At 43.3% G+C, this 17,489-nt stretch overlaps 1 protein-coding gene across 4 annotated transcripts in view; it reads left to right on the forward strand.

The window, feature by feature from the left end:
• Nucleotides 1-17,489, forward strand: part of LOC306943317 (dipeptidyl peptidase 9-like) — a 59,257-nt gene that overhangs the window by 6,822 nt on the left and 34,946 nt on the right. For 3 of the 4 annotated variants that reach the window (XM_079529563.1, XM_079529565.1, XM_079529566.1), the window contains 11 exons: nt 1,337-1,449; nt 1,952-2,125; nt 3,536-3,707; nt 6,003-6,113; nt 9,051-9,179; nt 10,708-10,769; nt 10,915-11,015; nt 11,526-11,703; nt 13,336-13,495; nt 15,264-15,343; nt 15,882-16,034. In XM_079529563.1, the coding sequence (XP_079385689.1) occupies nt 1,337-1,449; nt 1,952-2,125; nt 3,536-3,707; nt 6,003-6,113; nt 9,051-9,179; nt 10,708-10,769; nt 10,915-11,015; nt 11,526-11,703; nt 13,336-13,495; nt 15,264-15,343; nt 15,882-16,034 (1,433 nt within the window). The remainder of the gene's footprint in view (nt 1-1,336; nt 1,450-1,951; nt 2,126-3,535; nt 3,708-6,002; nt 6,114-9,050; nt 9,180-10,707; nt 10,770-10,914; nt 11,016-11,525; nt 11,704-13,335; nt 13,496-15,263; nt 15,344-15,881; nt 16,035-17,489) is intronic. The other variant, XM_079529564.1, reaches the window with a different exon arrangement.

Consider the following 17,489-nt stretch of genomic DNA (forward strand, 5'->3'; position numbering starts at 1 on the left):
CTACAGTTGATTTGGTCGACTAAAATGTATGTTGGCGGGCCTTGATGCCGTCGCAATGACAGATTTGACACATATAATAGCCGATCTACGCTACAAGCTCACAACGTGTCACGCTGTGACGCGTTGTGAGCTTGTAGATCGGCTATTTTCAGCATGCAACCGGGGTGCATACTTAGTTTAGACTAGTCATTGGTTAGACATGGGTTAAGGTTAGGTTTAGGTGTGCTGCCCCTCCCCAACTGCACCCATGCAACCAAGTCTAAAATGACTTCTACTGGATCTCTTGTCCACTAGTCCCTTCCTAACATTTTAGTCTAGTTTTTATTTGTTGACGAAATTGTCAGTATATTTAGTTTTAGTCATTGTAGCTTAGTTTTCATTTAGTTTCCATTTAGTTTTCGTCAGTAAAAGAAGGTAGTCGACGAACATCTTTTGTCTTGGTTTTAGTCGACGAAATCAACACTGGACCGAATAGGTTGCAGCCAGTAATCTTTTCCCTTGCTGTGCAAAATACCCAGCCTGTAAATTAAATTACACTCGTGAGAATATCTTTATATTCGCACTGAGAGAAATTAAATCATTTCACTTCAAGAGAGAAAAGGCTGCAGATTCAAAGAGAACACAGAGAAAGAGAATAAATTCCGGCACTCTCAGTCGTAGTAAAGAGTCTTGTTTTAATAACGTAGATGATCCGCAGCAGCGGTCAAACCAGACAAACGCGTTTCGGCGTTCAGGCGTTTCGGCAATGATCAAAATTCTGACACTGACGGAATAAAGGCCTGCGAGCCGAAACGCGGTTGCCTTCATGCTGCGGATCATCTACATTATTAACCCATTCTGGGCGGGAACCCCTTTTGGTGTTTTAAAGCATTATGTTATACTTTAGCTATTGAAAAATAGCAGATCTACAAGCTCATAGCGCGCCACCGAGTGGCGCGCTACGAGCTTGTAGGTCTGATAATTTTGGAAAATCGTGAAAATGTGGCACAAATATTTGAATATAATTTAAACTCAAATCTTTGCTTCTTTGGTCCCTGGAACAACATATTTTCAGATGGGGGGTCGGTGGCCAATTACATATATTTTTGGGTGTCCTTGACATACAACTGTTTGAGAACCACTGACATAGAAACATGGGTTTTTCAGAAAACTGTCAGGATTTAGAAGACATTTGTAGAATCGTCCTCAGGTCGAAATGGCCGCTTAAACATGACTCTTACTACGACTGAGAGTGCGGATTTTTTCTTTCTATACGTTCACTTATTTAGACGGGGGGCCATTTGTTCTCTTCCATTTCTCGTGTTGATTTTGTACTTTTCTTTAAATCTGCCCACAGGAATGCCTTATGGAAGCAGAGAGAATTCACTGCTCTTCTCCGAAATCCCTAAGAAGATTCGTAAAGAGGCTCTGCTAGTGTTGTCATGGAAACAGATGCTAGACCACTTCCAGGTGAACACCCGTTGTTCTCATTCTGTGCAGATCTACAAGCTCAACAGTGTGACACATTGTGAGCTTGTAGATCGGCTATTGTTGATAACCCATTTAGGACCGAGGCCGATATGTTACGATACATAGCGATAAGAACCTACAGTAGTAACTACAGTAATTAATGTTTTCAAATAATTGTAGTGGAGTAAAAGTATAATATTTGCCTCTGAGAAGTGAGATGTAGTGGAGTAGAAGTAAAAAGTATTGGAAATACTCAAAATTGAATTCTTAACCCATTTTGGGCGGGAACCCCTTTTGGTGTTTTAAGCATTACGTTATACTTTAGCTATTGAAAAACAGCAGATCTACAAGCTCGTAGCGCGCCACTGAGTGGCGCGCTACGAGCTTGTAGGTCTGCTATTTTTGAAAAATCGTGAAAATGTGGCACAAATCTTTGAAAATTGAACATATATTACAAATGTGGTTTGAATTCACCGTGGCGCTTGCTTGCCCCACCGCCCAGGCGACGCCACACCAGGGGGCCTACTCCCGAGAAGAGGAGCTGTTGAGGGAGCGGAAGCGCCTCGGAGCGTTCGGCATCACGTCGTACGACTACCACAGCCAGACGGGCCTGTTCCTCTTCCAGGCCAGCAACAGCCTGTTCTACTGTCAGGACGGAGGCACCAACGGCTACATCGTGAGTAACTAACAACACCAGTGTTGGATTTGGGGCAAGTGTTGTTTTCTGGCAGCACATTTTTTATTTTAGTTTTAGTCACAGTCTTTGGCATAAAACTTTTCATTTTAGTCACATTTTACTAGTCGCCTGAAATGTTTTAGTTTTAGTCGACTAAATTAGCAGTTGATTTAGTCGACTGAAATGTATTTTGGCGGGCCTTGATGGCGTCGTAATGGCTGATTTTACACTTGCTGAAAATAGCTGATCTACAAGCTCAAAATCGATCGGCTATTTACAGCATGCAACCAAGTGTAAAATGACTTGTCTTTTACTTATACTTGATGTCTTGTCCACTAGTCCCTTCCTAACATTTTAGTCTAGTTTTTATTTGACGAAATTGTCAATATATTATATTTAGTCTTAGTTTTAGTCATCATGGCTTAGTTTTCATTTAGTTTCCATTTAGTGTTCGTCAGTGAAAAAAAGGTAGTCGACGACTAACATTTTTCGTCATAGTTTTAGTCGACGAAATCAACACTGGTGTGGGTCATGTTGACCGAAATAATAAGGTCGCGAATTCAAGCGGCCGAAATGAGTTCTTCGTCGGGGTGGCTGGCTGGCCTTAGAGATCGGGTGAGAAGTTCTAGTCACGCGAGAGAGACTCGGAGTAGAGTCGCTGCTTCTTTCGCCTGTAAAGGAGTCAGCTTAGGTGGTTTTTGTTTGTTGTTTCGTCAGTGACACAAGGTAGTCGACGGACATTTTTCGTCATAGCTTTAGTCAACAAAATCGTGTTGATTTTGTTGACTAAAGCTATGACGAAAAATGTCCATCGACTACCTTGTGAGTAACAACTAGCCCTTCACTAAACCCCTCTCCGAAAGCGACTGTCCAATTCCAATCCAAATAGTTTAGCAACCGTTGCTAAGGATGGCACGCTTTCGCCACCTCATAGCTGTCAGTGTTATATTTCAAAGCCGTGTTGTTGAACACATACACGACTTAACGTCGGGAAAGTTACATTACTGACCCACCCAGGTGATGGCAATGATGCCATCAAATCACTGTAGTCTTACCGTGCATTACATGAAACCCCCTGTCGGACGGTCTGTCTTAAGTTGATTGAGTTAGATACAATAGCAGATCTACAAGCTCGTAGCGCTGCACTCATATAATGTTTTTTTGGTCCTTGACGTGAAATATTGAGAATCACTGATATAGACGGCATTTGTAGAATCGTCCTCAGGTCGAAAAATCATAAAAATGCGGCACAAATCTTTGAATATATGTTCTTTCAGAGCGAACGTTTTTTTTATTTCGACGTCAGGCCTAAATGGGACCAAAAGGGGTTCCCGCCAAGAACGGTTTTAACCCAAGTGAGCGTTCCTGCTTTTGCCTCTCAACTGACCGTGTGTGCGCGTTGCTTTTCAGCAGTCTACTCCCGTGAAGCCCGTGGAGGTGAAAACCCAGTGCTCGGGCACCCGCATGGACCCCAAGATCTCCCCCGGGGACCCCGACTTCATAGCCTTCATCAACAACAACGACCTCTGGATGTCCAACATCAAGACGGGCGAGGAGAGGAGGCTCACCTACTGCCACAAAGGTCTGGAGACTTGTCACCCCGTTTAGTTTGATTCTTCACAGCAGCTAAAATCAATCAATCAATCAATAACGAGTGTAGTTCAAAGTGCTTCACAGAAAGAGCAAAAATATAATAAATTTGTCCTCTCCTCCGCGTCATCGGTGAAAGGGCCTTTCTGTGTGGAGTTTGCATGTTCTTCCTGTGTCCCCCCTAGGGTAGGTACCCTCACAAAAAACATGCAGTAATCCTGGTCTCTAAACTGCCTCCCCCTGGCCAGCCGGGGCGCCTGATGGAGGGGAAAGGAACTGGTCGGAATAACGTGTTCCTTCCACGCCAGGGAAACTCCCCCCTGTCAGGTGCAAAGGAGCAACTTGGACACTCATGCATGAAGGAAGCATGAGTTCAAGTCCGTTGCTCTCCCCAGGTTGGCGGAGGGTGTGTATAGAGCCCAGGATCACATTAGATAATTGACACAGGGGTGAAAAATGGGTTACAAAATCGTGGGATAAAAATTATATAAAAAAAAAAAGAGAGCAAAAATACAACAAGAAAGCATCAACTACATAGTAATAGCAAAAACAAAAGGAGCGACTAAAACAGGAAACGGACATGCAATGATCTAAGTAAAAAGCAATGCTAAAGAGGTGTGTCTTAAGATTTTGTTTAAAAATGTCCACAGATTCAGAGAACCGTATAGATCCCATGGCAGGCTGTTCCACAGCACAGGGGCATAGCTAAAGGCGGCTTCTCCATATCTTTTTGTGTTAGGGGTCTCTGGAATCTCTAGGAGACCCGCACTAGAGGATCTTAAGGGGTCTGCCGGGCACATACTTGTGGCTCGTACACACTGCCCGATATTTGCTCCGATTGTGCTGTCGGGGAGCATTTTTGGCGCTCGCCGACAAAACCCCCGATCTGACGCAAGATCGGGCTTTGATCGCCGAGCTTTTGCTCGCTGTGTGTGAAAGGAGCTGCGAGAAGATCCAACGCCGATAAAAGCGCTCGCCGATGCCTCCCCGACCATTTCTGAACATCTAGCACGTTTGATATTTGACTCTGTCGCCGACTGGATATCATACAGTATGAACTGGGTTGGACTGCGCCCCGATAAGGCCTATATTACAACCAATGAGAGCACACTGCTCACAGCACTGCTGTCTGTCTGTCTGTCGACTGTATCGATAGATGATCAGATGATAAGATATATAGGTAACCTTCATTCCGTCAGTAAATCCCTGTGTCGTACATATTGGTATATTGGCCCAATATTGCCGTTACGCATTTGACTTTAATAATGTTGATAAAACCGCATCGGAATCAACAGTGCAGAGCAAACTTTATTCGTTCGCATTCGGCTCCTAAAATGAAAGCCCTGGGGAAACGTATTGGAAAATCTGGCATAAGGAAGGTCCACTTCCTTGTATTTCGCTAGCCAAAATAACGGGCGGCGTCGCTCCAAATTTGGTGACGTCGGTTTTCTCCGCTGTCGTTGCCGGCAATCCGCCACCCCTCTAGACCAGAAATCACACAGGCTGGGCCAGGCTGAAATCATGGCTGACATGATTAGGCCTGACGTCGAAATTTAAAACATTTCCCAAAGTGGGGTCCGGGTACCTCAGGGAGTTCCAGGGGGGGGTCCCCAGCTAAATGATAGTTTGGAACTAAATGGACCCTTGTGGGTCTGTAACTCTGAGAGTGTATAAATGGAACCAAATGGACGCTATACGGGTCCATTTGGTTCCATTTGGTTCCATTTGTACACTCTCTGAGTTAAATTAACATTGATTTTTACAATATAAATTGGGGGTCTCAGAGAAATGCCATTTAAACGTGGGTCCATAGCTTAAGGCATGTCAAACTGGGGGGGTCCTTGACATGAAAAGGTTTGGGAACCACTGCAGTATAGGACCATACCAGTGACTTTTACATGGATGTAATTGTCCCGATACTGTATCGGTATCGGGAAAAGTATCGGATCGGCCCTTATTTGTCATATCGGGTCATATCGGTATCGGCGAATATGCCAGTCTAACCACAGATCCGACACAGGGGTAAGGGGTTGACACTATGGCAGGTAAATAAAATGTTGGGGGCATGTGGAGTTTGCTTTGGAGTTGCCCCAAACTGCAAGTGCACGTTTGAGTGAGGAATCTGCTATAAACACAACACAAGATATAGCTATAAAAACAACATGAGATCACGACACTGGTATCGGTATCGGCTAACACAGAAATTGAGGTATCGGGATCGGATCGGAAGCGAACAAAAGTGTATCGGGACATCCCTAGATGTAATACAACTCTTTTCCTCGCCCAGGTCTGGACAGCGTGAAGGAGGACCCCAAATCTGCAGGCGTCGCTACGTTTGTCATCCAGGAGGAGTTTGACCGATTCACCGGCTACTGGTGGAGCCCGTCTGCAGCGGAAGGTCAGCAGCACATGATTAGATATATATACTAATACCATACGAATATGATGCCTTTTATTAAAAAAAAAGTGTATCCAATTTTAACCCATTTAGGCCTGACGTCGAAATGTAAAAAATGTCTTCGAAATCCTGACAGTTTTCTGAAAAACCTTATGTTTCTGTATAAGTGGTTCTCAAAAAAGGCACATTTTCACGATTTTTCAAAAATAGCAGATCTACAAGTTCATAGCGCGGCACTCGGTGCAGCGCTATGAGCTTGTAGATCTGCTATTTTTCAATAGCTAAAGTATAACATAATGCTTAAACACCAAAAGGGGTTCCATCCTGACAAGTTTTCTGGAAAAACCTCATGTTTCGATGTTAGTCATTCTCAAACATTTTCATGTCAAGGACCCCCAAAAATATATGTAATTGGCCGCCGACCCCCATCTGAAAATATGTGGTTCCAGGGACCTCCCCCAGAAGCAAAGTTTTGAAAGAATTTTCGCTCTGAAAGAATATATATTCGAAATTTGCACCACATTTTCATGATTTAAAAAAAACAAATGGCACGCTTGTAGATCATACATGCGCACATAACAGCTGATAGCCTATAGTGTATGAGAGTTTTAGACACAAACACAAAAGTAGACTTAACCCATTTCAACCTGAACTCGATTCTACAAAATGTCTCATGTTTCTATGTCAGTGGTGCTCAACCTTTTTCATGTCAAGGACCCCCAGAATTATCTGTATTTGGCCGCTGTACCCCCATCTGAAAATGTGCGCTTCCAGGGACCCCCCCCCCCAAAAAAGCAATGATTTGAGTTAAAAACGTTCACTGTGAAAGTGTATTCAAAGATTTGTACCACATACTGCAGTGGCAAATGTTAGGAAATATAGGGGACTGCCCATGAAGTCAGAAGCCCCTTCAGACTCACCCGTGGCTACGACATGCGTGGCCAGTTAAGACACATGTGTGGCCGGTTAAGACTCATGCGTGGCCGGTTAAGACTCATGCGTGGCCAGTTAAGACTGAGGTTAGGGTTTGGGGTAATGGTCTGACTAGTGCAAATATCCTTGCAAACAAAATGCAACATATATTCAAAGTAGCACATGAGAAAAATACAAAAATAATAGAATAAGTGTGACCTGCAGACCACTACTGCACAGGGACAACTGGACGGTATCTTTACTTTATTGTGAAATCAGAAGCATAGCACCAAGTTCTACACTTGAGTGACTTTAACTTTCCTAAAAGCTTAGACCATTTGTGACCAGATTTGACTGAGAGACTGCCATCGCGCAAATTCCAGCTTTTCACCAGAAAAACTTTTTTTCTTTTTCTTTTTTTCAAAATGAGTTAATAGCACAGGCAGACTCTTCACATACTAGAGCATGTCTGAAATAAGTGTCAGAGCTGAAATCGACATGTAAATATGAAATAAATGCCCAAACATGTAGCTAGGTGTAATGTTAGAGTCCACAGAAGTGAACCTTTCAAGCCTGTTTTCTCAACTCGCTGTTTTCTGCAAGACATTACTCTATAAGCCATATCTCCAAAACTGGTGGGTCAAACTGAACAACCAATATGTCAATTTGAAGCTATGATTCCCTGCTTTCACATGACATGAAAAATCCAATGGCAGTCCCTCAGTCAAATTTAGTCACATTTGCAGATTCTGCAATGAGAATGACAGAGGAGAATCTTATCTGTCTCACATGGCCAGAAAAGCAGAAGACTCTGGTTCCTTTTTATAGCATTTACTGATATAATCTGATCAACCTTCGTTTTGACAGTTAACTTTTTGTAAAGCAATCTTTCACCACATTTATTTTCTTCCCCTGCAGGTGATTGTTTTGACTTTGTATTCAAAGATTTGTGCCACATTTTCACGATTTTTCAAAAATAGCAGACCTACAAGCTCGTAGCGCGGCACTCGGTGCCGCGCTACGAGCTTGTAGATCTGCTATTTTTCAATAGCTAAAGTATAACATAATGCTTAAAACACCAACAGGGGTTCCCTTTTTGAATGGGATTAAAACAATCGCACAACTTCGTGCAGTTAACGAAACTAAAAAAAGTTTGCTTTGGACGAATCTCTTTTTCGATGGGAGTCTTCTTGTTGCGGTGCAAACTGAACCCCACAGAAGCAGTACTGGATGGTGTTTCTTTTCACCGTGTATGATCATCATAGTTAAACCTGTTATGCAAACTAAGTAGCCATTTGATTTGGGTACTGTTAGACACGTGGTGAATCTAGGGGGGCTCGCTCACCGCCATGTAAACCTGTAATGCAAGTAACCACTGGAAGATTTGTGCGGCTTGAATCTAGCGGGACGCGTTCTAGCGTGTACGCGTGAGGGCATTAAGCAACTTTGACTAGTTGTTAAAAAATATATTTTTTTTTCCCCAGATTTTGTAGGCCTCAAGATCAGGTAGATTATAGTTATAGTCACCAATGTACACAGTTTTTAAATGTACAAATATTTATTTCCAAAAAAATAAATTAAAATTAAAATTCTTTAGTCGACTAGTAAACTAGGCAACTAGTAAAAATGACTAGAAGTGAATGCCTTAGCGTGCACCGTACCCGGCCGTACCTGTGCATGCATGTGTGACCCCACATAGGGGACTCTGGTGCCTGCCTGGTCAGTGATTCCAGCTCAGTGCCGTCGCCTCTAAGCCTGGGGTGTCCGTCCGTACTCCCAGGGCGGCCAGTACATTATTGCACCAGTGGGGCCTTTGCCCCCTTGGCCACCGTGGGAGTATACAGACACCCCCAGGCACCTAAAGGCGACAGCACGAGCTGGAATCACCAGGCCAGTCAACCAGCTTTTCTTTTCTTCCAAAAGTGCCCTCTTGCGGATTTTCAGCCCCCATGCCTCTCTTAACACTCTCTGCACGTCCCTGATGGACATTTCAATAAGCGTTTGTTGTTGTTCTGTCTTTGTCAGACCCAGACGGAGGGAAGACCATGTATCTATTGTATGAAGAGGTGGATGAGACGGGGGTGGAGATCATTCACGTTCCATCCCCGGCGTTGGAGGAGCGCAAGGCGGACGCTTATAGATATCCTCGTACTGGTGAGATGTTGCTACCCAAAACACACTCACTAGTATCAGAGTATGGAAGCGCTCGTTATCAGTAAAGCAACCTCCTGCTGCACTATGGGCGACTGGCTCAAGAGGTAGAGCAGGTCGTCCAATGATCCATGGGTCGGCGGTTCGAATCCCGGCTCCTCCTGTCTACATGTCGAAGTGTCCTTGGGCAAGACACTGAACCCCAAATTGCTCCCGATGTGCTGGTTGGTACCTTGCATGGCTTCCGCCGCAATCGGTGTATGAATGTGTGTGTGAATGGGTGAATGTAATGCACAATCTATGTAAAGCGCCTTGGATAAAGGCGCTATATAAATGCACCATTTACCATTTTATGTGCAAATTCAAAACGGGTGGTACGCATGGGCCGTTGAGTGATATTCAACGAGCGCTTCCAACACTTGCCATGTCGTTCTTAAATTAAAAGCACTTAAACTGAAACACTTTTCATTAGTTTCCTTTCCACCACAGATGGACTATAACGTGTACATTTTTTGTACATCAGCATAGCTTGTGTTGCTACTTTCGTGCACTTTTTTTTATTTTTTATAATATTTATTTTATTTGGAAAAAGCAGTACAATAACAGCATTTCTATGTATACATAGGACACAAGTGCAGTTCCCAGGATTTTTTTCTCCACCCCTCTTCCCTCCCTCCCCCCTCCAAGTGACTCCATCTCCAGTGTCTCTGTAACATCCTTGCTTTCTTCAGGACTGCATATGACATCAAGTCGACACTTAACAGGGGCAAAGGGCAATATCGCTTCAGAGTGTACATTTCAGAAGGAGAAAAAGAAGACACTTTTAAGATTTACTGGAACCACTACAGAGAATTCACCTATAGCTAAGACCCGGCCTCTCCCACTTAGACACTCCCACTTGGACACTTTCCAGCCGGGCTCATTCATTCCAATGTAAATATCATGGATTTTACACATTAAACTCTGGTTCATTTTTGGAACCAGACCTTCCAAATCCGTCAACAAGGCCTGCCACATGCACTGGAAAAATATGTGCGTTGGCATTTTTTTTTCTTTTTTAAACAATGTGTTTAAAAAATATAGGAAAACTATTGGTGGAGAGGTTTGTCTAACGATTAACGAACCCATGTTATGCTTAGCTGTGATTGGACCATAGCAGTTTGGGGAGAGGCTTAGCTATAGGTCAATTGAACATGAACATCTCCTATATAGGAAATAATTCCCAATGCATTTTCCCCATAGACATTTCAAAAAGTATTTATTTAAAGACCTTTATAAGCGTCGGACAAAGCCAACTCGAGTTGTGACAAATCATGACCACAAACACAATATTTTGGACCAAACAAATAATTACAAAGAATAAAAACAACAAAAAAAAGTGTTGTAACCTGAATTCTTTTCCGGGTCTCTCGAGGGTGGGCGGGACTGCGACGCTCTATTCTAAGAGATGCTGCTCACATTTCTGCACATAAAACCCAGCCAAATACTGTGATTTTCTTTTGACCCTATCCATGTTCACTCTTTTTTGCAGGTAGTAAAAATCCCCAGACCACCCTTAAATTGGCAGAAATCAAGACAGACCCTCAAGGAAGAGTAAGAGTTACTTTGCCCTTGCCTGCCTCCTTTTCTTTCCCAGAGCACGTGTTAAATAATTGTTCTAATGCGCGTGTGTGTGTGTGTGTGTGTACGTACGTGTGTGTGTGTGTGTGTGTGTGTGTGTGTGTACGTGTCTTTACAGATTGTGAGCACGCAAGATAAAGAGCTCGTCGTCCCTTTCGCCTCCCTGTTTCCTGGGACGGAATACATCGCCAGGGCCGGATGGACGAGCGACGGAAAATTGTGAGAGTTATACTGTCTGTAGCATCATATCTATTTAACCCATTTAGACCTGACCTCGAAATTTAAAAAAAATCTTCTAAAATCCTCCAGTTTTCTGAAATAAATATTTTCACGATTTTTCCAAAATAGCAGACCTACAAGCTCGAGCTTGTAGATCTGCTATTTTTCAATAGCTAAATTACAACATAATGTTTGAAACACCAAAAGGGGTTCCCGCCTAAAATGGGTTAAAGAAAAGTATTGCATTTTGTGAGCTTGTAGATCTGCTATTTTCGCAATTTTTGTCCAAAAAGTGCCATCTTACGGGATTGCAGCCCCTGCCCCTCTAACACTCTGTGTGTGTGTGTGTGTGTGTGTGTGTGTGTGTGTGTGTGTGTGTGTGTGTGTGTGTGTGTGTGTGTGTGTGTGTGTGTGTGTGTGTGTGTGTGTGTGTGTGTGTGTGTGTGTGTGTGTGTGTGTGTGTGTGTGTGTGTGTGTGTGTGTGTGTGTGTGTGCGTGTGCTGTGTGTAGTGGCTGGGCGGTGCTGTTGGACCGATGCCAGCGCAGGCTACAGCTGGTGCTGCTGCCCCCCGCCATGTTCGTGCCCGTGACGGAGGACCCGGCCCAGAGGCAGGAGGACCTGGACGCGCAGCCCGTCAACACGCAGCCCTACATCATCTACGAGGAGACCACGGACGTCTGGATCAATGTGAGACCCTCCCTGACGCCAAATGAGGCCCAAAACATGTGCTCTTTTTGGGTCATTTAACACTGCCCGAAAGGCTCGATATGGCGTCGTTCTAATTAAACCTGTTGTCTGCCGATATGGCGGACAACAGTTGTTTGTATGTTTTGAATAGGTCTTAACCCATTTAGACCTGAGCTCGATTCTACAAAATGTCTTCTAAATCCTGACAGTTTTCTGAAAGACCTTATGTTTCTATGTCAGTGGTGCTCAAACTATTTCATGTCAAGGATCCCGAAAATTATATGTAATTGGCCGCCGACCCCCCCATCTGAAAATATGTTGTTCCACCCCAGAAACAAAGATTTGAGTTAATGCTCACTCAGAAAGAATATATATTCAAAGATTTGCACCACATTTTCACGATTTTTCAAAAATAGCAGACCTACAAGCTCGTAGCGCGGTGCCGCGCCATAAGCTATCTGCTATCTGCTATTTTTCAATAGCTAAAGTATAACAATGCTTTAAAACACTAAAAGGGGTTCCCGCCCAAAATGGGTGTTGTTTGTATGTTTGAATAGGTATTAAAGATTGTCTTCATATCCACGTGGTCCGATTTGTTAACACCAGCCCCGAGCGGCATAAACGGAGTTCTCCGTCCTATCAAATAGTAACGCCCAGCGCTCAGGACAGAGATTAATACAAAGGACGGAGATTTATTGATATCAAAACCGATCGCATCGCTCCACAGGCTAGGAGCGTCTGTTGGGGCAACATTCGATGTAATTTCCGTCATCGTCATCGTCTCATCCCCATTTTAGTGGATGAGACTGAAAATCTTAAAACGTGAATAACTCTTGATCTAAATCATTCCGTCCAATTCTAAGCAAATATTATGTTTTAGACGGGCCATCGCGGTCCCGTTGCTAGTCGCGTTTAGAATTAATCGTACCTCCCGTTGTTGTCGATCGCCTCGAGAGTGTTTTGGCTACATCAAGATCCTTCAGCTACATCCGGGGTAGCGCCTGGTGCGTCGCTAAATGTGCTCCGTTGCTGAAAATCGCTGGGCGCTCTGATTTAATGGTCCTAAATACCCCCGGGTGTTCTTGGTATTAACAGTTTGACTCCATAAAATGCTTTACCCGCTATTTAATCAAATATTCTACGCTGCTTGTTTTATTACCTTTAAAGCATACGCTGAAGTATTTGCAGCTTTCAACAACGAAAATCCGGCGAAAAAAGGCTTGTTATGATCATCAGCACCAGCGGCCATGACAATGCGGAACGAAACCACAGTGCAGAGCAAGTTGTAGTCCAAACAAACCCCCCCGTTCACTTGCATTGGGCTCAATTTCCCAGAAGCCCTAGCAGCCCAGATGATGACTTGATTTCCGGTTTCGTCATCATAACGTGACGGCCTCGTCATCAGGTCCCGGATAAATCCGCTGTTTCTTTTTAATTCTTTTAAAACGGCGAATTAAACGCATTAAACAAATGTCGCGTATAGCGTTTTACGCGCGGTGGAACACTGGATTAAACAATTAGCGGCTGTCAAACTGTTAACAAGTCTGCCCTGTAAATAAGACGGGACATTTTGATGTCATGTTTTGACCGTTTGACTCTCCTCCCCCCCCCCCCCCCCCCCCCCCCCCACAGGTTCACGATATTTTCTATCCATTCGTTCAGACGACGGAAGACGAGTTAACCTTCATTTGGGTGAACGAGTCGAAAACAAACTTCACCCACCTGTATAAAGTGACGTCTCTGTTACAACCGGGCAGCTACCACTGGGCAGGCGACTACCTACACGAGGAGGGTAAGAAGACCCTCTCTGCCTCACACACACACACACACACACACACACACACACACACACCAGTGTTGATTTAACATCGAGTAAAACTGTGACGAAACAATCCTGGTCTCTAAACTGCCTCCCCCTGGCCAGCCGGGGCGCCTGATGGAGGGGAAAGGAACTGGTCGGAATAACGTGTTCCTTCCACGCGCTATATGTCCAACGAGGGAAACTCCCCCCCCCCCCCCCCCCCCGTCAGGTGTAAAGGAGCGACTTGGACACTCGTGCATGAAGGAGTTCAAGTCTGTTGCTCTCCCCAGGTTGGCGGAGGGTGTGTATAGAGCCCAGGATCACATTAGATAATTGACACAGGGGTGAAAAATGGGTTACAAAATCGTGGAATAAAGATTAATGATGAAAACGACATAAAAACTAAAGACTAAATATATTGACAATTTCGTCAACAACAAAAAAAAAAAATCACACCCGTGTGAACTGAGTGGTGTAAGGTCTTATATAGCCTGTCTGACGTAATGAAATCATGTCTGACGTAATGAAATCACACCCGGGTGAACAGGGTGAACATAGCAACCATGCTCATTTTTTCTGCACAGAAAAAAAAACCCTGTTCACCCGGGTGAACAGGGTGAACATAGCAACCATGCTCATTTTTTCTGCACAGACTAACAAAGCCAGTTGTAGGAGTGGTTTACACCACTCAAAAACTAGACTGAAATGTTCGGGAGGGACTAGTGGAGAAGAAGTACATTTTATGTTTGGTTGCAAGCAGGTGTCACATTCCGAAAATATTTTCGGCATATAAATAGGGCATTACGACGCCATCATGGCGGCGGCGTCATGAGGTGCATTTTAGTCGACTAAATTAACTGTAGATTTAGTCGACTAAAATCGTATGATATTTAGTCGATTAAAACTAGACTGACACTAAAACATTTCAGGTGACTATGTGACATGTGACTAAAACTAAATGCAATTTAGTCAAAAGACTGACTAAAACTAAATCATAATTTGCTGTCGAGATCAACACTGCTACACACTGTTGTTGAAAGCTTTGTATGTTCAAAACCGTGACTTTAGAGGAAATGGAAAAAATAACCTGTGTTCCCAATGGATGCATTGTAAAAAGTTAGTCATAGCATGTTAATATGTTGTTGTCATTGGTTAAATACGTATTAAACCCTACGGACAGACTTGACCACTTTCAACCTGGTGTCCCTAATTTTGGGCATGTCATTATGGGCGACGTTCTAAAATGACCGACAAAAGCTCTGGGGTTGCATTGTGGCGCGTTGTGAGCTCATAAATGTTGCTATCTTTCCAGATTCTTTGAAAACATTTTTTTGTCTGTCATACAACATAGTATGAGGACAAAGTATTGGGTTTCTGGGGGGGGGTGTCCTTGACATGAAAAGGTTTGGGAACCACTGCTGTAGTGTAGCATGCTGATTCTGTTGGTTTCTGTCCCGTTGTCCAGGAGACTTTAAATGATTCTGTTGGTTTCTGTCCCATTGTCCAGGAGACTTTAAATAATTCTGTTGGTTTCTGTCCCGTTGTCCAGGAGACTTTAAATGATTCTGTTGGTTTCTGTCCCATTGTCCAGGAGACTTTAAATGATTCTGTTGGTTTCTGTTCCGTTGTCCAGGAGACTTTAAATGATTCTGTTGGTTTCTGTCCCATTGTCCAGGAGACTTTAAATGATTCTGTTGGTTTCTGTCCCGTTGTCCAGGAGACTTTAAATGATTCTGTTGGTTTCTGTCCCGTTGTCCAGGAGACTTTAAATGTGCAATCAAGGAGGAAATGACGTTAACCAGCGGGGAGTGGGAGGTCCTGGCCAGGCACGGATCTAAGGTTAGAGAACGCTTTCATCACCTGTGTGGTTTTTGTCGACCAAAACTAAAGACGTAAAATGTTTGTCGACTACCTTATTTCACCGACGGAAACTAAATGGAAACTAACTGAAAACTAAGCTAGGATGACTAAAACTAAGACAAAATGTACTGACAATTTCGTCAACAGCTAAAAACTAGACTAAAATGTTAGGGACTAGTGGACAAGAGATCCAGTATAAGTAAAAGACAAGTGTTGTGAGCTTGTAGATCTGCTATTTTCAGCAAGTGTCATAACAAATCTGTCATAACAACGGTATCAAGGCCCGCCAAATCACATTTTAGTCGACTAAATCAACTATAGATTTAGTCGACTAAAATCGCTCGACACTTAGTCGACTAAAACTCGACTAACACTAAAACATTCCAGGTGACTAAAATGTGACTTAAAAACTAAATGAAGTTTCAGTCCAAAGCCTATGACTAAAACTAAAATCGAAATTTTGCTGCCAAAAACAACAACACTGCTCTCACCTGTCTTGTCTGTCCTCCTCTCTCAGATCTGGGTGAACGAGGAGACCAAGCTGGTGTATTTCCAGGGCACCCGGGACACTCCCCTGGAGCACCACCTGTACGTCGTCAGCTATGAATCTCCTGGAGACGTGGTCCGACTCACCAAGCCTGGCTTCTCCCACAGCTGCTCCGTTAGTCAGGTAACGACCAGTGTTGATGATTTCGTCCACTAATGAAAAAAAATGTTCGTCGACTACCTTTTTTTTCCTCCAAAAAACAGGTCAACAATACAAATGAAATAGTTTTGTCGATTCATATACCGTATATTTAATGACTTAATATTTACCAAAACCAGAGCAGAACTCCCACCACGGGACTCGGGCAATCAATTAAAACCTTTGCGAACACTATATTAATTCATGTATTTTAATTAATGTATTTCCTACAGCTTTCAGTCCAAAAAAATCTGAACTAACCTTTTTAGGACACGGTACAAATATCTTCTTAAGCAGCCGGGTCAAACATGTGCAAGAGCACGTTTTTGGGACACTGCTGTGATAACGTTGCACCTGCTGCTAAGATATTGCATGAGATTTTAACAAGTACATGTGAGAGAGAAGAGAGGAGTGCATCTTTACATTTAGCAGTTGGGCAGTTCTTGGTAGTAGTACACACACACCCTGGGCCTCACAGATCAGCATGTGCAGCCTTGTTTTCTGACCAGTAGTACTGAACGATGATATCTGATCTCACCACCCATTGTAGAGTGCCCTGGTTTCCAAACCACTGGCTGTTCCCAAACAGTGTTGTTTTCGTCGACTAATACTATGGCCGAAAAATGTTCGTTAAATAAAAAACTAAGCCATGATGACTAAATATACTGTTGATTTTGTCAAAAAATAAATCAAAACTAGACTAAAATGTTAGGAAGGGACTAGTGGACAAGAGAGTGTAAGTCATTTTACATGCTGAAAATAGCCGATCTACAAGCTCAAGTTGTGAACTCGTAGATCGGCTATTTTCAGCAAGTGTAAAAACACTCATTACGACAGCATCAAGGCCCGCCAAAATACATTTTAGTCGACTAAATCAACTGTAGATTTAGTCGACTAAAATCGTATGATATTTAGTCGACTAAAACTAGACTAAACACTAAAGCATTCCAGGTGACTAAAATGTGACTAAAACTAAATGAAAACTATTCAAGAGACTATGACTAAAACTAAAATAGAAATTTGCTGGCAAAAACAACACTGTTCCATTTGTGGGTTTCGGACACATTGTTATGGGTCCCTAGATTTTTTATTTTTTTTTCAAAACGTTTAAAAAAAAAAAACATTCCCAAAAAAAAGCAAAAGATTTGTTGAAAGAAGATGAACTGAAAACAAAATTCAATGATTTTTCCCTGTAATTTAAATTTCAGGGAAGATAGATTGGCTATTTGTCTCCACCAGGCCGAAGGCATGGGGAGAGAGTATGTTTTGCACTCCGTCCGTGTGTGTGTGTGTGTGTCCGTCCTTCCTTCGTTCCTTCCTTCCTTCCGTCCGTCCGTTATCAGCTAATCTCTGGCACCGTTGGCCCGATCCGTGCCAAACTTTGCACACACACTCCATGGATGCCAACGACGAACCTCTGCCCCAAATATTCCTCAACGA

This window comes from Electrona antarctica (genome assembly GCF_951216825.1).
Source record: "Electrona antarctica genome assembly, chromosome: 19".
In the NCBI taxonomy this organism is placed as follows: Eukaryota; Metazoa; Chordata; class Actinopteri; order Myctophiformes; family Myctophidae; genus Electrona; species Electrona antarctica.